Here is a 27,322-nt window from a genome sequence, read left to right as displayed (position 1 = left end):
ACTTTGGGTTCTTTCATTTTTTAAGAAAAAATTTTATCAAATTATTTGATTACATACTATAAAAATTTCAAATATATAAAGGAGAACAATATATGGTTTCAGGAAGGGAAGAGGCACAAAGGATGTGACAGGGTTATTAAAAACTATTGATGAAAAGAGCATACAAAGAAATATATGTATACAGTTTGATCTAGGAAGAGGAGTAAGGCAAAGGCACTTCTTAGCCTTACCTTTTGTCTAATACGTATGCTGTAATACAATCAGAATTAAAGAATTACACAATGGAAAATAAATTTTAAAAGGTAAAATAATTTTACATAGATAACATAATTTTTTTTAGATGAAGAACGGGATATTCAACAAATGATTTTAAAAATTAGAAAAATTAAGACAGAGTACAGAGAAAGATCATCCAAAAGGAAACAGGATTTATTAGGAACTTACAAATTTGGCTGGAAGTAGAAAAAAAATGGAGACTTTCACAGTAAATGAAAGTATCTATCTATATGGCTAATAACCATATGATGAATTTTTACAGTTCTTAAAGAAACAATATTGAGCTTCTTCAGAATCTAGAACCATATGATCTAAATTTCATTACAATAAAAACAAACTGCCCGAGGGCATACCATTAGGTTAAGTAATGCTATAGTTAGAAAAACTATAACTATTCAGTAAGAAAAAAGTTTCACAGTTTTAATAAAATTAAATTTTTAACTTTTAGTGGTCAATTTGAAAACTATTATTATCCTTTGAACATCACTGATACAATGAAAGCTAATTAAAAAAAAATTAAAATTATACCAGTCAAAAAAATATCATCTGTCAGATGAATCCAAGGGGGGCCATGCCCCCTCCATCATCATACCATGTTTTACATATATTTCTATTTAAATTTTTTTTTTAATCTTGATTTTAAAGGAGGGGAGAATTTCAATGCAGTTTTTTAACCTTTTTTTATATTAACAGCCTTTATTTTCTGATTACTTGTAAAAAATATTCAACCATCAAATTATAGCTGAATCAAGAAAAAGGTCATAGTTCTTTTTGTATTTTTTTTTTTTTAATTATGTGTTAGTCTAGAGGAACAGTCCTCTAGTGAAGTTTTTAACAAAATGTGCCTATCTTCAATTAACAGACATGAATAAAAGGAAACTACCTCACTATCAACTTTTCAAAAATGTTAAAAGCATCAGTTTTAATACATATGTCACATTACCAAATTTAATAATTATACATTCACATGTTTCAGAAATACTAACAAAATCTCCATAAACATAGACATTCACATACATAATTTTGGTCTAGTTTATTTTGCTTTTTCTGGACCCAGACTTCAAAATTAAAGATATCCAAAAAAAACAAAAAACTAGTTACTAAAAATTTTTAACAATTAGAATTCAGATAATTATAGTATTATATACTATAAGAGCAGGGAAAGTAACAGAATACAACTGTATTAAATACATACATCATGTGTATATGAAAAAATAACATCAAAATTCAATGATAAATGGACACAGCAACAAGCATTAACTGGTGATAAAAGGTAATTAAAATGTTCCTGAAAAAAAATAAAAACCTTCAACATTACCCACTGAAAATCTTAATGCAATTAAATAATATTACTGATCTGTTCAGTTAAATCTGATAAAAAAACTGTCTAAACACTTTGACTCTTGCCACAAGAAAATCATTTTTAGAATTGATACAATTTCTTCATCCATGACATTATAGCCTGACTGTACTCATTTTTAAGTGATTAAGAAACATAATTCAATATGGACAAATAGTACAATAAATCTACACTCCATTTCTTCAATTTATATCTTGATTTTTTTTAAAACTAAAATATGTTTGTCGATTTTTAAACTTTTTTAATGTTTCTAGAGTTTCCCAAATATGTAATCCAGCTTTCTTGATTAAGGACTCATAGGCAGTTGTGCATCTTGTTCATGTATTGAATGTACCTGTAGCTTCTTGTTACATCTATGGATCACCATGATAGGATTAAATTTAAATCAGAACCCATTACAGAAAGGTAGCAGGGATAGTATCAAGGAACCATTAACATTTAAGCAATAACTGTGGAACTATCAATGTTCCGCACAGGAATCTAGCTATTTAACTGTCTGCACTACTTGGTCACACAATAAGGTTGTAAATTTTATATTACATAATGAGTTGAGTTTATGTTTTAAATGCTGTACTTGAATTTCTTATGCTGTGGTTAATATCTACATTTGTCTCCAGTTTCAATGAACTGATTCACAAAGGATGTTAATGTTGTTTATACAGCTTACACAAATTTTTTCTATCTATGGATTTATTGTACCTATTGTAGGATTTAGAATAATCACTACAGTTTAACTTATACAGTCTTGTAATTATCTATATGGGGATGTTATTACATGACTTCATGTATTTTGTTTATGGTTCTGAAAGCAACAGTAATCTTCTTTCCTGAAAATGTTGACCGTTTTGAATCAATGTTCATTGAAGCATATTAGCATAATACATTTTCTATCACTAACGTGGGCATTTTAGTTCTTTATTTCATTCAATAAATTATCTATATCTTTACATGAATAGCCATTAATGTGTGCTAGATATATTTTATTATATCGAGTTCTTCATTATGGTTGTGAACTGATAAGAATGATGCCTTATGTATGAAAAAACTGCAAATTTGTTTTTACCACACGTACCATTACCTAATACACATATTCCTTGTATGTTAGCTGATCATTAAAATAAAGAGCTCAATATAATAAAATAACTAGCAACATTAATGGCTACTCATCCACACAGAAATTTATTACATAAAATATAAACTGAAACCAAATCAAAAACATATGCAGTATGAAAAATACATAATACTAACATTAACAAAAAATTAATAATAATTAATTGCAGAGATTTTTTTTAACAAAGTTTATTCAAAATTTAAAAACTAATAACAAAATAAACAAGAATATATGGTACATTATTCAAACTTGACACATCTGAACAATATGTAAGATAATTTTACACAAAATGTTATAAAAACAAAAGAATAAAGCATGAAACTTTGTTGGATGTAAATGATTTGGAATAAAAGGTTTCATATTTCAAGGTAAGTAATATAATAATTAGCAAAATCTGCAATGCCACTGATGGAGCTTTAGCAAAGTACCAGTGAAATCTAAAATGCATTTACAAGTATTTAGTAACTGGAATTTTTTTAAGAAGTATAAGTTTTTTATGAGTATTTTATTAGTTAAAATCTAGAAATAAATTAGCAGATTTATAAAACAATCAACCCGTATTCCAAATATGTATAAACTGTAAATACTGCACCAATCTAGGTTAAAAAAAAGAAAATAATTATTTTGAACTATGTAAGATCTTTTATCAATAAAATAGTACTCAATTTTTCAAGGAAATTAGGAATAATGTATTAATAAACTTATGCCACTGCAAAGTGAAACTTTAGTTGCATATGAAAGCCTTAAAAAGTAAATTAACACAATAAACTAATTACACGAAAACTGGTAAATCTTAATCCACATTTGCAGTTTACAATATGCCAATCATTTTCTTTTCAAAGTAAACCTACATTACTCTAGTTACAAAATCAAAATATTTAACCTATATTCAATATACCTGAATGATTGTACATTTACTATATGAAATACGCGTTAATATATTTGAGTACTGAGATACAACTAAACCATCTCAGATTAAATTAAGTTTGCTTTTCATTAAATTTTCGCCTGAATAATCAGTTTTCATAAAATTAGTAATATAATAAACTTACTTTATAATTATTAATAAGTACTGGATGATTACTTATATACTTTTTCATAAGTAAATGTTTACATCATTAAGAACTTTGGGGAGCAACAAAAGGTGGCAAACTCTTAAAAGGTCAGAAAAATTAACTAACTTTCTCAAATTTCTTGATATGTTTCCTGATTCTAAAATATATAAATCAAGTATTTCTTTACTAAAAAAAAACAAAAATTTATATTAAAAGATTACTGTATTTAAAAGAAAGATGGATGCTATGACTAAACAATACAAAAAAATAATGATAAACGATTTATATTCATTTTAGTACAAACTCGAATTGATCAGGTCACAAAGCAATAAAAATTATTTATCCTCATCATTGATTGAAAAAAGTCATAATGAACTTCCCAATTTATAGGAATATACAGCATAACAAATACATAGTACACACCCAGTCTAACCAGAAAGAATCTGCTGACATAAAATCTTTTCCACTTGTAAGAGTATAAAATTATTATGTAATATGAAAAACTATACTGCTGAGAGCGTAAATAAACATACTACTATATCTCATTGCCAACAGGTACACTAAAAGGAGTACTTAACTGACAGAATTTCCAACCACTGAAACAATTAATACTTTAAGAATTTTTTAATGGGTAATTGGTGTTCACAATTTTCATTCAAAATACATAACAGAAAACCTGTTGCACGTTAATGTAAACGTGAATATATATATGTAATAAATAACCTCAAATAAAATACGTATCGGTGAATAATTAATGTTGAATTTTAATTATAGTCCTTTAAGAGGTCCTATCCACGGTGTATACATTAATATTGTAATTAAAGATAAACATAATAAATCTGTCAGGCGGATAAAAAAATTACTACTGTCTGTCAAAATAATTTGTATTTTTTAACAAATAGCAAGGTTATGGTTTTCAAGAAATTTAACCGGTAAATAAAATATTAGGCTACTTCAACAAGCAATTAATTCATTTTAAGTTAAATAAAATTAACTCTGCAGCACCGGCAAACTACTGATATAATACTGAAATGGGCGAACACATTTGGTAAATAAACGTACAATTTATTCTCAGTTTGCACTAACAGGTTTTCGGTTCTTTGCTGGGAGATATCATCAAACAGCCATTAATAAATGAATATTTCACAAATAAAAATTTTATTTCATCTATATTGCATTCAACCTTAATTTGAAGACTAAATTATCATTGGGGGTGGGGCATCGGCTAGTTTTAGCTGAAATCCTTTAGCATGAGGCAAAGGCTTGTAAACGATTACCTAAAATTTAGTTTACAGAACTCATCAATGCCAGTACATTTGCAAGAACCAACTACAACAGTATTATACGTTTATTAAAGATACGGTTTATACAGTGCATTATTTCTGCATTAAAAACGGTAGTTATCTTAGACTAAGGCTAGGAATTCAATGTAGCAGTGCAGACGAACAAGATGATGCATGCCCCTGACCGGTATGCAACACTTACCGCTTTCAGAGCCGCTAATCTATCCTTCGTCATCTTCTAACTTTCCAATTCACACAAAGAGAATTCGTTTTGGTTTAAACAAAAATCCCATTCACAGTACTCTTCATGTAAAGACACTACTACACTAACGAGACGGACACTAAAACTTTAGGCGATGGTAAAAATCGATATGCTCCTGCAATGCCGTCTGTCAAACTGCGGCTGCGCTTATGACGTCAGATGTGGCTGTAAAATTTATAATCAAGTTGTTTGATAAATTTAATTAGTCTCTATTCATTATATTACTTGTCATATAAATATTAAAATTATTTATTTTCTCAATAAATACGATTTTTATTAAAAATAAACTTTTCCAGTATTCATTAAATGTTACATTTTGACTTTAGTATTATTCATTGTTCCCACTTACGTTTCCTTCTTCTTCCGTTCTCTGAACTGAAACACCATTGTGGACCGTAACGTCTTTATTCACAGGTATGTTTTATCTTACAGTTTCGCTTACATCTGAGATTATTTACTTTCAAAAACATACCGATATTTAAATTATTTTTTTGTTAATTTTGTGGATGTTTGTGTTTTCATCTAACTGTTATAGTATTACTGTTCTGGAATGAAATTGTCGGTCTCTTAAAGCTATTTTCCTATGGAACGATTGTGTGGCGCCATTTCCTAGGAAAATGCTAAGTTATTCAATTTTTAATTTTTAATTTAATGGTATTTGTTAAACAGTAAATGAAAATTTATCTTGTGTGTAATAATATTATTCTGTGTACATTATATTCCTTCACTTCGGTTTTACTTTTAATTTTTGTTGTACGCCGGCTCGTGGGAGAGACTTTTCTAGATTGATTTAAAAGACGGTAATTACGACATTAATTTATTAAATTTAGTTTTTCTTTCAATTTTAGTTTATTATTAATTTTTAGTGATATACAGCAATTCTTAGATTAATTTACATGTAGAATTTTTGAAAGTAGGTTATTCTTAGTGCAAAGAAATTCAAGCCTAGTTGATTTTTTGTACGCGTTTCATTAGGTGACAGTTTCACTCATTTAGGTATGCTTTTAACTTATTCGATGCAATTTTTACAAAAAAAACTTTCTTTTCGTTTAAATCATAATTGTTAGCGACATAACGTTACGTATGCACAGTTGAGTAATATTTTGCAATTTTCGCATATGCTTTTAATTTTGTACTCATCTCAGCTTTTTTAATTTATTTTCGCTTTCATCATTTGTATTCATTAAATGTGTATTATATTATTAAAAAATAAAATTATAATCATTTTATCCTCATCAGCAAGTACTGATGTATTAAGTTCTGTGACCTTGAGGTTTTTAACATTTTCTTGACCTGTTTGTATCTTAAAATGATTTATTATTGTTTTGTAATTTTTATTTTAAAGGGACATAAAAGTACCATAAATCACAATGGGTGACGCTGAGATGCCAACATTTAAATGTGTGCTAGTTGGCGATGGTGGTACTGGTAAAACTACATTTGTTAAACGTCATCTTACTGGTGAATTTGAAAAAAAGTATGTTGCTACATTAGGAGTAGAAGTTCACCCACTTGTGTTTCATACAAATAGAGGACCCATACGATTTAATGTTTGGGATACAGCTGGTCAAGAAAAATTTGGTGGTCTTCGAGATGGTTATTATATTCAGGTATGCAAATGTTTGATTTTTATTTAGTTATATCAATTGTAACTGTATAAAGATTTGATTTACAGAATTAAAAAGCTTCACATTGGGAATTCAAAAAACAGTATGTTTTTTGCAACTGAATAAAAGAATTGAAGTTTATTTCTCAGGTAGAAATTATGATACCTAATTGCATGGACATTATACTTATTAGATTTGGCTATGATAGTGGCATATTGCTTATATTGTTAAATTTTTGCTTGCTAAATTCTCTAGGAACCTAATTAATTTTATTAAATATTGTTAAGCCTATGTATATATTCCCACTTAAATAGAATGTTTATTGGACTGGCATTCTTTTATAAAGTGTGAATGAGAAGTTATGATATAAGATTTGCCTCAAAATTGGTGCTGGTCTTTATATGCATATTTTTATATGTAAAACTTGTGTTAAGATTTCTAATTTTCATATTTAATAGAGGTAGTACTGCATTTTCTTACCAGAAAGAGATGTTACCCTCCAAAGTTCAAAAAGTTAGTGGATTCAGGGTGGTATGAATTGTGGTTGTGACTTCTTGTTACTAATGTCCTGTCATGTAGTGTAATACTAGCAACTGTACTGTGCAGCTGTGTGGTCTACATTTTGAAGAGTTAATAAAGTAATTCACTCCTTCACACCTTTTGTCTCAGACTTTGTTACATAATTCTTATAGTTTTAAATTTACTAATGGTAAATAGCCCTTTAGTAAGCTATATCAGTCACTACAGTAAAAGTTGTAACTTATTACCAAAACATCGTTTTATCAATAGAAAATTAAGCTATTTTGTTTTTTACTGCAAAATTCTTATTGTTTCAAATGATAGGTTAGACTGTTGAAGCTGGCAATTATCAGTTTCAGATTAGTAATGAAACATATTTGATCCATTCATTTCAGCAAATAATATTCAGAATGTAAACAGAAACTTTCAAAATATGTTTCAGTTCATTGATTAATGCTGATTATAATTTTAGAAAAAATTAGTTTTAAAATTTCTAAACTGCTGCTATTAACAAGTTCATTGCGGTACAGCGCATACATGTGCCATAATGGGGAGTTGCTGTGTGCTTGTCTTTGTTGTTGCCATATTGTACTAGATGACTGTGCATTATAGCACAAAATTTCCCATACGGAATGAATATTTTCTTTTTCTTTATAACTAAAAATACTTTTTAAAACTATTTTATATCTCTTCAATATCTCAGTTCATGTGAACGTTAGTTCACATGTTTTCACATGTTAACTAGAGTTATCTAGTTCAAACAGTTCTGTTATACATATTCTTATTTAGCATCTATTCATAATCAAGTCAAAAATAAAACAATTTATTAATTATTTAATAATATTATGATGTTTACAAGCATGCATATAAATGTTTTATGTGAAGTGACTCAGACCCAATTATCTGGAAATAAATTTTATGTTCATCTAGTTTGTCTTATTAAAATATACATTTCAATTGGTGTTATTTAAAGAAAAATATTTCAACATATATTTAATTTAGGAACACAATACGACAAATCAAAACTGTGATTAATGGATTAGGTGACTTAATATAAATGACCTATTTTAAATTTAATTTATAAATAGAAACCAGCATTTATACGATTAAGTAAAATTATGAATGTTTTATTGAATAATTGAACAAGTTATGATAAAAATATATGAAAAGGAACTTAAATTGTCAGAAAGAGATTAGAAAACAATGTGATTTATGCGGTTTGACACAAATATATACTGAACAAAAATCCAAGGTCAAACAGTTCAGCATACAGAGTAAATCAAACTACTGTATAAAAACTACATGCACAGTACTAAACCTCAGGATGGGCCAATATGTGCTGTAACACATAGTGGGTAATTACTATATGGCATCATAGTTGCCCATACAAAAAGATGGTTAAGTTCCCTATTTTATCCACTGCAGCGAACATGCTGAAGAATATCAATCAGATTGGTATTCTTATCAGTGAAAATTACTGGATTTGAAGATAGCAGTTTATTTTTAAATTCTGTTGTCAAAATAATTAACCTGTACATTCTAATTTTTTGAGGGTAAGTATAAAATTAACATATTTTAACATTGTTGAATATATATTTTATTACTTGTTTATTGAGATTATAGAATTTGGAAATAGTATATATAAAAAAAAGATAGATTGGGGTCTTTTCCCTTTAGTGACAGCATTTGCATTTATTTTTTGGTAAACGCCGCCTCAGTATGGGATGGAAGAATGACATCATAGCCGTATAGAGCATCATTACCACTGCCACCATGCTATAATTAATTTATATAAGAGCTATCTAGCCACTGTTTTGTTGTGAGATTTTACTGCAGCGTGAGTGATTGTGAATGCAGTATGCACCAAGTATTTCAATTTATATACTGCTTATTGTCTTTCGTGTTTTTGTCAACTGTGATAAACTTTAAGTGTAGCTGCCATGTAATTAATTCTTAAATAACTCAATTCAGTTGATGCCAAATAAAAGCGTCAAATATAATACATGTAATTTGTATGCCTACTTTAGAGATAGTCTATTACAACTCCTTGCGGTTTGTTTACAGGATAGCTCTTAAAGTGAATTGAGTATACACTGTTCCATTCCCTAGAAATCATTCATGCAAGTTGGAGCCTATTTGCTAAAATTAATTTATTGCAATTGACTGATCATATTCTCAAAAACAGTTATTCTATTCTTGGCAAAACAAAGGTGTTCTACACAGTCTGTTTTCAAGGTAAAGAGCAAAGGATTTTTTCCAGAAAAAACTGTTTGAATCTAAACAATTGAGACATGGAACGGTTAAATTTTTCCACCATATTGTGCATTGACTGCTGGAGTAAAGAATACACTTCCTTCGGTCAAATTGTGTTGAGAAGAACTGGGAATGAATTGCAACACATCTGTCAGTTGGAACAGTTATATGCAGGAGGTGTCTGAAGACAATTTACTAAATAATCTGTTTGTGATTGGTAGACCTAATATGCATGTTGAAATTGACAAAACTGGTTTCACTAGTAGAACATATAATAGAGAAAGAGTATTGCCTCATCAGTGAGTGTTGGGCAGAATTTGCCTAGAAAGAAGAGACAGTTTTCTTATAACATTGCCAGACAGATCTATAGAAAGGTTTATCAGTTTTCCAATAATCCACTGTACTAGAGACTACTGCTTTTTGATGATTGGGTAACATATGATGCTCTCCCAGCAGCATTATGTACACCAGATGGTGAATCGCACATTACATTTTGTTGATCTGTAAACCCGAGCCCAAACTTAAATGGTTAAAAATATGTTGGTGACAGCCAAAAATCTGAAATTCCCATAAATGTTTGGGAATAATCCAATCGGTGATAGATTCATACTTGTTGAATATATGTGGTGGCAGCAGCATCAAAATTGAAGATTTATTTGAAAAAATTCTTCAGTGTATAGCAGAATTAAGCCGCCCAAATAAATTATCCTTCATATTATATATTATTCTACAATATTTTTCTGTATTATAGGTCTATATAATGTTCTTAGTTCCTCATTTTGTAATTTTTTTTGTATGTTTATTTTTATAGTGTATGTTGAATATTATTGTATAGTGTATGCTTATTTTTAAATAAAGTTAAAAATACCAGTTTAAAAAAATTAAAATAAGCAGTAATTGTAATCAGTCTATTACTGAATTATTGCTTTGATAATAATCTGGTGTTTTCAGGCCAGTCGCTATGGTGTTACTGGCAATATGCAACAATCATTTCATTCCAGCTTATACTGAGCCATGTTTACACTGTTCTCAACAAAATGCAAATTCTGCCACTTAATGGAAAAGATGTGATAGATCTATGTTTTGCTTTTTTCCTTAAATATGAATTAAATTTTCTTGCTGTTTAAAAAGATTAAGTGACAAAACAAATATAATAGGCTGTAACTGTTATATATATTTTTAATATATTTTATTCAGACTATGACAAAAAGTTATGGTTACCTTAAATTATCTTTCGTTTAAAAGACCCTTAATATACAGAGCATGATTTTGATACATTAGTTATTAATTTCTTACTATAGACTAAATTGAAGGTATAAATAAGTTAAATTTAATAAGATATAATAAGGATTATGGATCAAGTTTTTTAAGTCGATTCAAATTTTTTTTTGTCGTTTGAATTTTAATTTTGCAATTAAAAGAAAGAAATATTAATTTGTATAACTGTTAGTATTCTTTTTTGTAAATTTGTTTTTTTTTTACAGGGTCAGTGCGCAATAATTATGTTTGATGTAACATCAAGAGTCACTTACAAGAATGTGCCCAACTGGCATAGAGATTTGGTTAGGGTGTGTGAAAATATTCCAATTGTGCTTTGTGGTAACAAAGTGGATATTAAAGATAGAAAAGTGAAAGCCAAAAGTATAGTATTCCATAGGAAGAAGAATTTACAGGTAAATTTTTTTTTCTCCAGTTCTTGTACAATCATTATTACTGTTTGTAATTTAGCAATATTAGCCTTTAAGCTTATTATTATAACTTACTCTGATATGGTTTCACATTGAGATTATTTTAAGTATTATGATTGAAGAATTTAAAAGAAGTTATAAATTTTGTGGTCAACACTTGAGCCTGACTACCACCACTTCGGATCCTATTTATTTTATCAGCAAAACTAGTAATTAGTATTTTTAAAAACCTTTTTTCATTTAAAAGTAAATAAATGATTTATTGTTGCACAGCTTTCATATGTAAATATAACATACGGTTTTTAGTTTTGCCTACCTATATGCTGGAGAAAGCTAGAACTTTTGTGAGTCTTTTGTTTTATGTTAAAAATGGATCCTGACTTACAACAGATCCATGGGTATTACAAGTTTCAATGATATTACTATAGAAACCAGCTTCACAAATTAAATGGAGACATAGAGAATATAAAATCAATGATACTAACATTAAAATGTTTTTTTTCTAAAAATTTATCTCATCATAATCTTACAGAGCCAACTGATTGGGGTAATTAAGCCATGGGTTTTATTAATGGCTTGGTCCTGCAAATTTCTTCTCTCCCTTTACCATACTTCAAATTCCCCTACTATATAAAATCCTCTCTTTTTCAGTATTACCCATCAGTTTGGATAGAGTAGTAGATAATATAAATTTTTAAGTTCATTGTGGTTAGCAAAATTAAAGAAAGTCTTCCAGTGTTGCTTATTTTAATACAATTCTTCAAATCGATTTAACATTTAAAAAAAAAAAGATCTTAAGTGAAGAAGAATGTTTACCCTGATTTGAAAATCTTGCTACCAAAATTTTAATATTTGATCATTATGTGATGCAAAATTTTTAGCAGTACTTGTCTTGTAATAAATCCAGTAGTACAAGTGTATTTCCATGAACTGCCATAAATATTGTTATATTTACATGATTTGAAAACACTGTAATTTTCCCTTGTATGACACAGATATTTAGTAATCTTAAACATTTTGAAAAAAATTCCTTTGTGAAAAAAAATATTTCAGATAAACTTTTTATTTCCTCAACCAGAGAAAGTTAACAATTTCTTGGTTGGATAACTATTTTCAAGAGGCAGGAAAAGATCAAACTTGACCACATTCCTTGGCAGAATATACGGAAAGAATATTTCTCAATCTCCAAAGAAATGTCTATGAAAAGTTTCTTCACAAGTTGGTTTGTCATAGTCAAGCGTTCAGAACTGCTAAAAAAGCAAAATTGTACGACGTACAAGGCAGTCCAAGAGTTACAGCCCCTGAATATAATTACTGTAACAAATTACTTTGGGTATAATTGACTGTTTAAATCTTAGTGTAAGATTACAGAGAAGTAGAAATTTTAAATAATGTTTATTAGTGAAGAGCCTGACTCCAATCTGTGAATTACAAAAATGGTCAAAACATTAATTTGTGCTAAGGAGAATCCCAACAATTAACATGAAAAATCTTGATACTGTATAAAAAAAATTGTATATCATGTAATATCCTGTCAGTGTATAATTGGATCCATTATCTTCAAATAGACGTGAGTAGTGGAGAATATTTTGTCTCAAATTATGGATTTAGAATCTGAAGATTGGTTACAGCAGACCGCATAACCTGTCACTTGGTTTTGAGAAACTAATGGACTTCTTGCAAGTTCTTTGGTGATCAGCTAATTAGGGCTATGACCTTCATATCATTGAAGAACTTAAGCCAACACAAGAAAAAATAATTTTGTATGTTTCCAGTGTTGCTCTTAAGGTTTCTGCCAACATACTAGAGTCCAAGTTTACGTATAACCACGGAGTGGGCACTTTGAGAATATTCTTTAATAAAAGAATGGTATACTTCAGTATTTACTACGGTTATTTTGTTTGTATGGCAATTTATTTTTGTACTTTGAAAAATAAAATTACCGTGTACAGAGAGCAGGACTTTTTAAACACTGTATAACTTAGAAATTTTAAATGATTAACTTGTTTATAAAATTTTAATTAAGTAAATTACGATAAAAATAGTTGTGTTTATGTAGAAACATTTTGAACAAATTGTTTACGATTATACTTCATATTTTCTTGAATTTTTAATATCATTTTTCAGTACTACGATATCAGTGCTAAAAGTAATTATAACTTTGAAAAACCATTCCTTTGGCTTGCAAGAAAATTAATTGGTGATCCCAACCTTGAATTTGTTGCTATGCCTGCTCTTCTTCCACCTGAAGTCACCATGGATCCACAGTGGCAGTCACAAATTGAAAAGGATCTTAAGGTTTGTTATTCCATTTGTGTAATTTTTTTAATGTGTACTGATTATGGATGTTAGCATTATTTTTATCCGATCACATAATAATGAATGGAGAGTACTTTGTTTAGCAAGTTTGTTTTATAATTACATTTATGTATTAAATGAAAACTAGGATTTATTGTTAAAAGTTCAGTTTTCAACTTGTGCTTTGAAAAAATTATGTTTGATCTTCCTAAACTTTGTTAGGCGTAACTGTGAGGACTAGTTTGTAATGGTGATATTTTGAAAATATTCAGCTTGGGTTATTCAAGAATCCTCCATGTTTGTGGGTATATAATATAAATTATAGTGCTCTATAGATTGATAACTTTTTTTTTAATTCAAAATTCTAATGTGTACATTTTTAAGATTCATTATTCTTAGAACTCAACACTGCATCTGTATGCAATCTCCTCAATGAATATTTAAAAAAAGTGGTAGCCTATCGAGTGATTTTTTTTTTTTTTAACTGAAGATAAATGTTAATATTCCAAAATTTTGTACCTATTTTAAAAAAAAGACTTACTAAAGTTTAGTAATCCACACAAATAGAAGATTAATCAATATCATGTGAATACCTATGTAGAAATTTGAATCTGTTCTTAAAATGAGAGAAATTATTTATTTTTCTGCAGATTTATGTAAATTATTTACTAAAATTAAATTGCTTGCCTAATTTTCAAGAAGTTCAGCTTTTAAATTTTGGCAAAATGTTGGCCAAACTCCTGTCATTCAGTTCATTTTCAGTTGAGAAAGTATATAAACCAGAGTTTGAAGCTTTATTCTGAAAAAAGTTTTTTACTTTTATAATACTTAAGAAGCTACCTTGAAGTCTGTAGCCACAAATTGAAAAACTTAAATCTTAGGCCATACATAGATACATTATGAAGATGAGCAGGAAACTTGAAAATCAAGAAAAATTATATTACATTTACCTCTTACCAGGGCAGTATCTAATACCTACAAATCTTTTAACCTACTATGTTAGATAAAAATTTACTATATTTTTTGACCAAAACAAACTAAACGGAAAAGTTGTAAAAAGAAAATGCAGATTTTATAATAATTAAGATAAGCGATTAAAGTTTTAGTGCTCTTATCAGAATAGATTCCAAGGTCTAAGTTGAATTGAAATCTTAGACAAGTAGTTTTATGCCCCAAAAAGTTTTTTTTTTTTAAATTGGTTAATTGTCACGAAAATGATATTTACTCAAGAGCCTTCAGTAATTTTTTTCTAAAATATTTTTTTGAAAAAACAATTGTGTGGATCGTTATTTGAATTACAATTTATAAAATCGACTGACATATCTGTTTGTAGATTTCTTTGTTAAACGAAAATATGTCAAAGGCCAAGTTACTTCCTCAAAATAAAACAATCTAAATTTATTATTTGGTTATAAAATTCAGTAGCAAGTAGAAAAAGTTAAGATTCTAAAAGAGTAAATTAGGATTTATAAATATAAATAGTGTGTTTGTCTCTACCATCAATATTACATTTACATATATGCCCCTTGTATATCATTCGTAAACTATTAATATTTATTGTTGCTGTATATGAAATATGTAAATTTTATTCGCTTTTCATCGGCATAGTGAATGCATTTCTGCATGTAATATATAAATAATTATATATGTTGTTTTTTATAATCAAACAACCCAAGTACAAAATTACAAATTAAATGGAATGACAATTTATTTTTATTCCAGAAACACTTTCACCGGATCCCGCATCATCAGTTGATCATCCCGCATATACATAAACTTTTTTCTTTTTTAATAAAGAGAATAAAATATATACAAAATAAAGTTAATTAAATATAATAACTATATATATATATTAAACATAAAATTTAAAATAAAGTAAATATATAGAAAATTTATACTGTATAAACTGGCTCACACACAGTAACTTCCCAGTATCAAACACAGATTGGGAACAACAATCTATCTGTTATTTAGAGGCATCCGCTATTCAGAAAAATGTGAATATAGTATTATGTTTGGTGGTTGTACATGAAAAAAAGCGCTGTGAATAGAACAACAGTATTATTTATTTCATGTAAATTAAAATTTAAAAAAAATCAGTTTTTTTTTTTATATTGTTTTTCTGAAAATAAAGCACTGTCCTCTATGTTCATATTTGAATAAAAAAAATACTGTAATTAACCAATAAAATTATACTACACTAAATAGAATAACAACAATGAAATCTACAAAAAATATTAAATCAAAGCAGCTATAGTGTACAGGAATATTAATCAAAACACGTGTAATAAAAATTAAAATAAGCCAAATACAGATACATAATCTATTTATACATAGATGGTTTAAAATAGTTACTTTAATTTAAACCAAGTCCTAGTACATTATTATTTTCAATAAGAGACTGCACTTCTGAAATTAAAATAACGCCTTCTGGTAATCCTTTTTGTAAGAAATATTGTGTTAATTTTCTAACCTCTTCTCTTGCTTCCTTAATTGTATGGTAAAGCCAGGTTTATTGTCATTGTCATCCGGTCTGAAGCAGCAGCAAGAGCACTGATGGTAGTTGATAGGTCCTCTGTGTTGAGCATGTTGTCAATGTTAGGGTACTCTTCGTAGTTTTCAAATTTTCCAATAAGTTCTTTTAATTCACTCTGTTTCACAGAATTTTCATTTGATTCAGTAAGATTTTCAGTGTCTGAATTGCAGTTAGTTTGTAGAGGTTTAACACCAGCTTTTATAAAACAATTTCTCACTGTCATAGTAGTAACCTGCTTTATAGCCATTTTAATCCATAAAACTGCATCCAACAGTAATGCTACTAGAAAGCTTATCAGCATCTGTAACTTATTGCCAATATCTTTTTTTTGTACTGAATTTTAAAGTTCTGAATGATACACTGATCCAAGCGGTTGACATACTGCAGTAGTATTTGGGGGAAGAAATATCAATTTTACATTTTCTAAGCTAATGTTAGGGTGGGATTTTGCATTGTCAAAGAATAGTATATGACTCTATTTTGCCTTCCCATTTTACGATCAGTCTGTCATTGTACCATTCAATTTCTAATGAATTTATGTTCACACTGTTAAAACATCATGGCTTTGCCATTTATTAGTGGTTTTTAAAATTCATCTGACATTCACAGCAAACATAACTTTTGATATCTTTCCTGATGTTATCTTTTTTTTTGATGTCTTTCTTTTGATATCTTCCCCGTGTACATTTTCCTCTTTCAATCACATTGTTTCATTGGCAAAGCCTAGAAAAAAGACCAGTCTCATCACAATTAAAAATGTTTCTTTCATTATAACTCATGCATATTTCATTTAATTTTTACTTTTACTCAGACACCAAATTCTCATCTATAGCACCAGTATCACTACAAACATTTTTATATGAAATGTAATATCTAATTTGTAATCTAACCAATCCCCCCCCCCCCACCCCCGATGCTTTAAACTCATCATAACTGTTCATTATTCTAGGATTTTCTCACATTTCAAAGTTCCAGAGACAAATGTTATTAACATGAGCCATGCAAAACCACTTGCTAGTCAAATTTTCAATTGATAGGCCTGGCGTTTTAGGAAATGCACTTTTGCTTAAATGATTGTCATTTTCAGTACACAACTAAAAGATATCAAGTTTGCTTTTTACGATGCTGCTTATTTGAGTTTTCCCAACATCAAAACTTTTGCTATATCTTGCACACTGAGTTTTCCTTTTTCAAAAATATTAATACGTATTCAATGTATAGTATACAGTTGCACAGCAACTGACGATGAATTTGTGAAATAACATTCATGTCTAGGTGGGAAGTGATGCAGTTCACAACAGAAATGAATTATTGACACAGAGTATAAAATAAAACAAAAGGAGAACTACAATTCTTATTTATTTCTGCTGCCTGTTTTTCAGAACTGATTGAACAGTTTTTGTAGGTAAATTCATCTGTGAAGTATTTTATCCATTAATATCACTATAAAAACTGCCGAGAAATCTAAAAGTGCAAGATAGTGAATGGGGGTTCTGTTATTGCGAAGTGTTTGTAAACGAAGTTTCACTGTGTTTGTATATATATATATATATAATGTTTAAAAGCTGTGGTATTTCATCTCTTAGTAGGAAGTACATGGACTAAAATTAAAAGAACTAAGATGAAATTTTACTGTATAATTTTGTTCTTTTTCAGGAAGCACAAGAGACTGCTTTGCCTGAAGATGATGAAGACTTGTAAATGGACTTTATATGTTGCACTGAAATTTTTTGTGATTTTCTATAATATTTAGTTTAATATTATAAAACGATATAGGCAAAAATAATTAAGACAATGAAGTTATATCGCCTTCTCTTTTTTAATAAATTTAACCCCCTTTTAATAGAATTATAATGAAACTTTTTTTTTTTATTTTTATTTAAATTTACATATATTTTATGCTGTTCAGTATAATAAAATGTAAGTATACTTCTTTTGAATTAATTATAAGACGTTAAAAAATAAATTAACTGCTCAGTTACATTGTTCTTTTTTATTATTTAGTAGCCAATTGATAAACATGTCAGGTATTTTTAATAGTGAATTTTTTTTTGTCTTGTTTTTTTTTATTTTTCATTGTACTGTTTAATTAAAGTTATTTTTTTCAATATTTTTTAGTGTAATTAAATTTTTGTCTTCCTATACTTCAAGAGTAATTTGAATAATTAAATAAAACTTGTATTCATTCAAATAATTTAACAAAATTGTTATGGATAACATGTGCTATTCAAAGTAAGATTTATACATAACAAGGGATGTTGAATTCAGCATTAACAAATGATTAGAAACTACAGCTTTGTAGTATATATTGTGATATGATACTGTTGCACATATTCAGGGTGTATCATGAAGTTACTCCTGATACTTTCATAACCTATTCTACTAAGGTAAATAATGGTAAAAGTTCATATAAACATATGTCCTAAAATACTTAGTTTGCAAATTTCGGCTAGTGAAAGATTTTCAGCTGTCCTAATGAAAATGAGGAGTTCATAATTGAACTTTTTAGGATATTAATTAACCCGCATCGTATATTAGTGTAGGTAGAAAAAATGATACAGGCCTTAAGGTGACTATTTGTAAGCTTGAAACAAATTTATAAAATCTTTTACCAATATTGTTAGGCAGTTTTTTTTTAAGTTGTAGGAAACCCAGTACACTATCAACTGGAATGTTTTTTGTGGTCTTTAATGATTTCACAGCCGCCAACTCAAATCGGTAAAAACAAATTATATTTACATATTACGCAATGAACACAATTAAATGTTTTCTAAAAATAAACTCTTACACAATTGTAAAGTTCAAAATAATAATCATTTTTGTTTACCATCCGAATATTAATTGTAATGTCACCGTACTTAACAATAATAAATGTAACCCATCATTAGCAGGCTGCCATGACAACCAAATATGTGATCAGTACCACTCTCATATTGACACTGATAAAATGTTGTCAAATCATCTTTTTAGCATAAAATGAGATTGACGAAAAACCACCAGTTGGTCTTTTTTAGCATACTGAACTTGACAAAAATCGTCAAAGTGGTCTTCAAAGGGTTAATGGGCAGAAACCACTAATTTTGCCCATTAACCCAATGGGCAGAATTAGTGATTTCTTATAGTTTTTGACCTGAATAATTGAATAAAATAGGTCCCAGAACTGTATCTGCAGTATTTTTTGAGAAATCTGGAGTTAAAACCAATAAATTGGGGTAAAAAAATCATGTTCTTTATGTTTGACATGCAATAACTTTGTTGAATGGATAATGAACAGAAAACGTTTAGTAAATTTAATTATATGGATAATTAATTATTTACTAATTTCTTCATTCTCAGCAATGCACATTGGTATTTTATTTCTTCACTCTGACTGATTTCACTGTTATTTGCCAGTCTGTATATTTTCCATAAATTTACTATAATAGAATCAACAGTATTTTTAAACAACCACAATTTTTTTCCATGTAATTTAATTTTATAATTTCCATATCATTGTCATGGGAATCAATGCCACTCGTACTTTTAGTACATTTTGCCATCATTAATGGCTGAGCATCATGGTGCCTTTTTTCCTTTTTGGCTGTATCTTTTCATATTTGATGGATATATGTCATTGTGGTTACTGGCAAATGTCATCACTGCATTATCATTCCATCTAGCAACTGCAAAAATAGTTTTTTCATCAAATGTACCTCTATTCATTTTCTTCAACGTATATCGTATGAAGAAAAGAAACTGTCAAAAAAAAATTATGGCATCAGGATTGAATATATTTTAACAAATCTAGTACACTACTTGTATCCCAAGACCATATCAGATTTTTCTTTGTTTGCATATCCATATGGAATAAATTTTTACAAATACCCATCTGAACTACACATACATCCAAATCTAATTTTATTTTTATAGTCTTAAGGTAAGAGTAATATTAAGATAACGTAATATTTTCATATATATGAATTAAAATGGCATTGAAAATCTCACAAAAGTGGGAAATCTTGTTCCAATTGCATTTTTTTACTTAACAGTCTGATGCTTCTCCCAATTCCTTTTGGCATTATAAATTCTAATCTTTGTCTTTCTCTACGGTCAGTACAATTATGTCTCATTACCAAATTAATTAAATCTGGATATTTTAAATGGCCCACCAATCATACAAGTTTATAAAATTCTGCAATTTCCTCTGTTTAAGAATTCATTTCACATTTATCAGCCTACTGTATATTACAAATGCTACATTTTATTTCAGACATCTCTGTTCCTATTCTGCATGTCCCACAAAGAATAGATTACAAAATATATATGTAGTGTTTTTCCTTGCTTGAACCAGTCTGCTTTTGATCTCTACTTTTCTTCATCCATCACTAATTTTATTCCATAAATAGTATCATTTAATCATCACCATGCTTTCCGTTCCCTACTATGTTTCATTACCTTTGTTTTCAGATTTCTCCTACAATAATAAACAAAACTCGCTATTTGGAATTTACTTTCTCATTTTTTATTTCTGTCAAAAAGATGTAATACGTGAATCTCAACATTATATTTTTCTTCTTGAATACACTTCTTAAAGAAAAGAGCATTGGGGTGCATAGTGTATGCTCATTCACAAACGTGAGTGTACACAGTAGCTTGAATCACATCAGTTGTGATTTTTCTTTATTTTCATTGTTGTTATAGTAAAGGGGATAAATAAAAACAGAAATGTACATGGAGAGTGTTACCATCATTTTACTAAATTGAAAGAAAACCCGGAAAGATTGTTTTAGTACATGCAAATGAGTATGGTAACATTCAACTACATTAAGTTCTATCAAACACAATATTCATAAACAATGGTGCAACTTACGTAAACACCCACTTTTGCCTGAAGAAAGCCTCACAATTATTTCTTTTGAGGTATGTACACTTTTGAAAATATCAGTATATTTATTTTATTAAGTTACATGTTATCAAGGTACTGCTTTAAGATGCCCACAAAAAAGGTATATAACAGACTTTACATCAGATGAATACAATACATTTAGGCATTCATGAGATTAGTTTTATTTAACTTTAAATTAATTTTTTTTGTTAACTAATAGAACAAATTAATTTTACAAGCTACTGTATAGTACAATATTATTTGGTACTATATAGTATTTGCTAATCATGATGACAATATGGTAAAACATTAGTTGTTGAAGTGCAAACATGATTATTATAATCAAGATTTTTATAAGAGGAATAGGTTGAAAGACTTTCAACATAAGAGGTATATGAAATGTTCCACTACTTCTTGCATTCTACTGCAGAACGAAAATTTTTTGAAAAATACATAAGTTTAAAATGAGGCCATTTAGGTGCTATTAGATCCTCACTTTAAAAAACAAGGCTTTAAAGATGAAGCATCTTACCAAAATGCTTACACAAAACTATCACAGAAATTTCAAAGTATTCAGATTGAACAAGGCGATAGGTTTGAAACCAAACAAGAAATTATTGAACCCTCCATTTCAACTACATGGGAAGATTTTGATAAAAAAGTAACGCCAATTTTAACTAATTCAAACAAGCTAGATAAATATATAAATGAACCACTCATCTCAAGAACACAAAATCCTCTCTCTTGGTGGAAAGAAAGGCGGTTTTAGTTTATCCAAGATTATTCAAAATAATGCAAACTAGACTTTGCATTCCTGCAACTTCTGTTTCCTGTGAATGAATTTTTTCAAAAACAGGACAGTTAATAACAGAAAGGCAAAATACTTACATCAAAGAATTTTGAAAAAATTATAGTTTATTTGAAAGGTATTAAGTAATTTATTTTGCTTAATTTTTATTTTTTTGTGATAATATAACCAACATTTTTAAAAACAAAATGTATGTGTGTGTGTGTAAGTAATTATTATGCGCGTATTAGTAAAAACATCAAAGTAAAGATAAAATCATAACATCAATGTGATAATAAAAAAAACCCAAGACTGAATCAATGGCTCGCAGAAAAATAAGGTATGGTACAAGTTATATTATTTTGTCATTTATAGCTTTAGAGAAAGTAGTTTAAGGTAAATTTTCTGGTTATAAATACTTTTACCCACCGGGTTGGTCTAGTGGTTAAACACGTTTACGCGAATCAGCTGATTTTGAAGTTGAGAGTTCTATGGTTCAAGTCCTAGTAAAGGCAGTTACTTTTATACAGATTTGAATACTAAATTGTGGATACCGGTGTTCTTTGGTGGTTGGGTTTCAATTAGCCACACATTTCAGAACTGGTTGACCTGAGACTGAGACTGTACAAGACTACACTCATACATATCACCCCTTACTCACCTTCTGAAGTAATTCTTGACGGTGCTTCTGAAGGTTAACAAGAAAAAAAGATAAATACTTTTAATGAGTTGAAATTAAAAATAAATATTTGGCTCTCATTTCACTGTAGTTGATAAAACATAAAAAATGTTTTATGGGGCTTACAGATAAAATTTAATTATTTAAGATTAACTCAGTTATATAGCACAGTTATTGAAAATATTTCATAATCAGAAGTAATAAAGTCGCCGAATGTTCAATAAACATTAGTGATGGCGATGTAATACATTATGCATCACATGTGGAAAACAATAAATAAATAAAACAAACGCAATCTGGAATTTGGCATGGTAGGAAGATCGCCCACTACATGCTATGCATAAGAAAGATTACTATGAATCGAATCATAATTGAGAAAGATTTGGTTTCCTGTCGCCTACCCAATTCATTGTTAAGAATCGGTTTCTCCTTCAAACAGATTCTTCCATTCAGTATAAAGAATCGAATCGAAGGAACAACGTCATGATTCTTCCCATTACTACTGAGCACATGCCAGTGCAGAGTATGATTTTTAAAAAATTGGACAATTTTTTGAAATGTGGAACCTCCCAAATGTACTTAGCAAATTAAATGGAAGGCATGTGCACATAACACTCCGGATCCTGTTTTTTAATTAAAAGCACCAATTCCTGAAGCAGAAGCCCTTCCCAGCTTTAATGTTGTCTTAATTAGAGATGAAGTCTACTCACTCTTACGTGTTCCTTATATTAGTAACATATGATTTTCCATCCCTTATGCAACAGTGGAGCTTGTTCTAATACTAAAAAAATGGAACATTCTTGTTGGTAGATGTTGCTTGTCAGCAACCTGCGACCAGTGTTCACTATGCGATTACTTACATAAGGTAAAATTTATTTCCAGAAGTAATTTGCAATCATATATCCCTCCCTTCAAAAACAATTCTTTTGTTACTGTATTTGTCCATATTCCCACCGGTACTAATATCTCAAAGACAAACGTATAAAAACTGTTTACCACCAAGAGTACAGAATTTAATACCGCTTATTATATTTTAATAACGTTTTTGAAGTTTTCACTCATCACCAGTTTTAATGTTACTATTGAAAGCTTTCACCAAAATATTTTTAATAAATTAAAAACTTTAAAAGGCAATACGTTATTGTTGAATAAAGTTTATGTATCATTATTAATGCACTGATTATACAATTCCTGTTTATTATGGGATTTTGAAACTTTGGTTTCTAATAACATTTAACAAACAATTGCAACAAAATTTGGGTTATGGACAAATTACTAATTGGTCATGAGCTAAATGCCTTCTACATTCTATATATTAATATGTCTGTTACTAAGTATTCCAAATTGTAATCAATGTATACGCATTTGCTTTTTTCAATGAGTTTAGGTATCTAGCATTTTTTTATTTTACTGTAGACTATGATTTGCAATGGTTCCTTGTTCTTGTAAAGTTATTTAAAATCTAAAAACTGCATCCTAGCAGCAGAATACTTATAACTTATTTTTTCTTCATGTTGGTGCTTTTGCAGAGCTCCTGTTAGAAAAATATCAGTTGATATTGAAGAAATAGTATACAATAATAATTTAACTACTGGACCCATTTAAATAAATGAATTTATTTAGAAATTGCCATTGCTAGTTACTACAGAACTTTTCTGTAAGCAATACTGTGTGCAACCAGTTTATGATGTGCTACTGTCTATGATTAAATATAGTCACTAGCAATTATAGTGTATAATTTGTGCCTTATTTATTGTCATAAAATCAAATAGTTATAATATGCAATTATGGAACATTCTGATACCAATGGTTAAAAACAATTAAAAAATTAAATTAACTAGTTGTAAAAACCTTTGTGGTTTCCCATTACGTGCAGATGATCGTTCATTTATCTCGGCCATTTATCACTGAAATTGAACATTTTTCTTTCTTTGTTATAATATTTATAAAGGGTCATTCACAGGAACCGGATGTTTTTAAAATAATCATAAAAAATTGAATATTTACTTTAAAAAAGTTTTATTGGTAATGAAACACTTGTTAAATCATTTGTTACTTACTCATGAACGAAAAATATGTCCGGCAAGTGATGTCCATTTTGGGCAATACATTTGTTGTAGCCTTTCACGGTAACTGGCCTCAATTCTTTGCAGCATGTCTACATCAATCTGGGTGACGTGATGACGAATTGCGATCTTTAGGTCCTCCAATGTACGCGGTTTATTGCCGTACACACCCGATTTCAGAAACCCCCACAGAAAAAAATCACAACTACTCAAGTTGGGGGGCCAAGGAATGTCGCCGAATCTAGAAACGATCCGTCCCGGAAATAAGATACGGAGAACAGCCATCGTGCTGGAATAACACATTTTGAAAATCGATTCCCCGGTTTCGTAACTCAGGGATGAAAAACGTATTCAACATCGCAATGTAACGATCAGCTGTTACAGTTACGGCAGCGTCATTTTCTTAAAAAAATACGGTCCAATAACACCGACCTTTCCTATTGCACACCAGAGTCACCTTTGGGCTATGAAGTGTTCTCTCGTGAAGCAGATGTGGGTTTCTTTCTGCCAGATACCGGCAATTCAGTTTGTTGATGAAGCCATTCAGATGAAAATGGGCTTCGTCACTCATTAACAATAATAGATTTTCATTTTCTTCAAAAACGGTAAGCGTTTGTAGACAAAATTGTAATCGCTGCGTGAAATCTTGCGCGTTTAACTGCTGCACGACGGCTATCTTGTAAGGATGGAAATGCAGGTCTGTATGCAGAATTCGTCTTACCGTACTTGTGCTCATTTGAAGCTGAATGCCTCTGAATAGAGCGGCGTGGGCTTCTGACAATGGCTTCCCTTACTCGTTCGATGTTCTCCGGAGTGCTAGCAGTTCGTCGGGGACCCGGTGGTTATTTCTTCAATATTGAACCACTTGTTCGAAGGTTGTTTACCCATCGCAATATTGTGTTACGAGAAGGGACACTTGCATTAGGATGGATATTAAACTGATGGCGGAAATATCGCTGAACAGCAGTTAAGGATTCATCATTTCACAAAAAACTGTCATACGTGTACAGGTGTTGGTCTAGCGTCCATGGCTCCATCTCAACGACTAAAATGTAAATGCTATGAACAAAGGAAACGTCAGCCACGTGCCCCTCCCACCACGAATGCCCGAGTACAACCCACTTCAAAAACATTCGGTTCCCGTGAATGACCCTGTATTAAGCAATAATAGTAGTCTTTTAGCCATTTACACAATCTTTTATTTTTATTTTACTATTCATTGTATAAAATTAACTGTTCATTTACTTTTGATGTAAAATGTTAAGCCTCTAGCCTAATCACATTCTGTAATAGCTGCATAACAACATATTTAGAGAAAAAGCAAAGTTTTATTTCATAAAAAATTGATTTAATCCAGGATGTGGATTAAATAAATTCCTGTCTGGCAGTAGTAATATACATCCACTATCTCCCTATCCAAATTTTATACCTGGTTTATTACAGCTGGTAGTTATCAAATTTTTGTTTCTTGTTCACTGGCCAGGTGCATTCTTTTAAAAAGCCACATCAAAAATGTTGGGGTTGAACCCTCAAAATAATCCAGACATGAATTTTAAAATAAATAGAATTTTGTTTTAATGTACGATAATCTGACCTGTTTGGTGTAGTGATAAAATTATCACAAAACAGCTGATTGTCTAGGTCAAAAGGATCCGAGGTTCAAATCCTATAAGTGGCTCTTTGTATGGATTTGAATACTAGATGGTGGGAGCCAGTGTAGTTTAATGATTGGGGTTGAATTAACTGCAATCTCATTGGCCCAGGGGTTAACTTGTTTACAAATAACTTATTTCATTTTCTAATGAAAATGAAATATATGATTAACAAACAATTAAACTTCAGAAAAATGTCAATAAACAAAAATTAGACAGTTGGGAAACCTAATTTAATTAATCAATGATGCTGAAACTACAATATTTATAATATGAACTACAATAGTTATAAAATTTTAGATAAATTTTTAAGTTATCCAATCCTGTACAAAGTGATGCTTCAATCTGTGTGGCAGTCATTGTTGGGTTTGAAGTGATGTACATGCTTTTAGACTAACTACAATTTTGATGGGGGATCGCCTAAGTAACAGTTTGTTTTTACTTTCACGTTTTAGTGATGGTTTAGAAATACTCATTTAGTTAATATTGTTTGTTGTTATTTAATATTTATAGTTTTTTAATTATTTTTGATACAGTTTCCCTGTTTACTGATGACAGTTACAATTAAAATGGCCATTGCTTTCAGAAAGTTTTTTAGTTACAGTTTTGAGTATTTTCTTATGTTTTATCATTAAAAAAATGCTTTATGCAACAAGAGAAAGAATACATTTTGTCTGAAATGGAAATACTGCAAAACTTTTTTCCAGCATCCAACATATAAAATAATCTGCAATGTATAATTTTTTTAAATCTGGGGATGTCTTTATGTAAAGCCCACTATCCTAGTTTGCTTGTTTTCAACATTTTTTCTAACTTATTTCATCTATTCATTTTAAATCCTTACTTCATACACCTAATTTTAAGAACCTCCAGTAACTTTTAACACTACATTCTGAAGGTCTCCACTCTCTTCCTTTCTGTTTTGCTACCTACCAGAAATTACCACACTTCACACAATTATTTTTAAAAAGTCTTTACAATTTTTAGATATCTAGAGTAGGTAGTACTCTAGACTAGTCTCCTTTT

General features: G+C 29.4%; 2 protein-coding genes across 5 annotated transcripts in view; one reads left to right on the top strand and one right to left on the bottom strand.

The window, feature by feature from the left end:
• Syx1A (Syntaxin 1A) overlaps positions 1-5,475 on the bottom strand; it is a 403,921-nt gene extending 398,446 nt beyond the window's left edge. For all 3 annotated transcript variants that reach the window (XM_075365002.1, XM_075365005.1, XM_075365004.1), the window contains exon 1: positions 5,288-5,475. In XM_075365002.1, the coding sequence (XP_075221117.1) occupies positions 5,288-5,320 (33 nt within the window). In that variant the 5' untranslated portion in view covers positions 5,321-5,475. The remainder of the gene's footprint in view (positions 1-5,287) is intronic.
• A 138-nt stretch (positions 5,476-5,613) lies between these two features.
• Positions 5,614-18,358, top strand: Ran (RAN, member RAS oncogene family). Of its 2 annotated transcripts, none has more exons than XM_075365006.1 (5): positions 5,614-5,761; positions 6,693-6,957; positions 11,211-11,399; positions 13,542-13,712; positions 17,905-18,358. In XM_075365006.1, exons 2-5 carry the CDS (start codon positions 6,718-6,720, stop codon positions 17,947-17,949), a joined length of 645 nt encoding a protein of 214 aa, XP_075221121.1. In that variant the 5' UTR covers positions 5,614-5,761; positions 6,693-6,717; the 3' UTR covers positions 17,950-18,358. The 2 variants fall into 2 exon arrangements, with proteins under 2 accessions (XP_075221121.1, XP_075221122.1); XM_075365007.1 differs by lacking the exon at positions 5,614-5,761 and adding an exon at positions 5,993-6,147.
• Positions 18,359-27,322: the final 8,964 nt, after the last annotated feature.

The sequence above is a fragment of the Lycorma delicatula genome, chromosome 4 (assembly GCF_047948215.1).
Source record: "Lycorma delicatula isolate Av1 chromosome 4, ASM4794821v1, whole genome shotgun sequence".
Classification (NCBI taxonomy): domain Eukaryota; kingdom Metazoa; phylum Arthropoda; class Insecta; order Hemiptera; family Fulgoridae; genus Lycorma; species Lycorma delicatula.
The sequence above is the reverse complement of the archived record's forward strand: the minus strand, read 5'-3'. Positions and strand labels throughout refer to the sequence as shown.

Coding starts and splice junctions, on each gene's coding strand:
- Ran (XM_075365006.1), top strand. CDS start 6,718: ATGGGTGACGCTGAGATGCCAACATTTAAATGTGTGCTAGTTGGCGAT. Junction 6,958..11,210: donor GAGATGGTTATTATATTCAG/GTATGCAAATGT, acceptor TTTTTTTTACAG/GGTCAGTGCGCAATAATTAT. Junction 13,713..17,904: donor AAATTGAAAAGGATCTTAAG/GTTTGTTATTCC, acceptor GTTCTTTTTCAG/GAAGCACAAGAGACTGCTTT.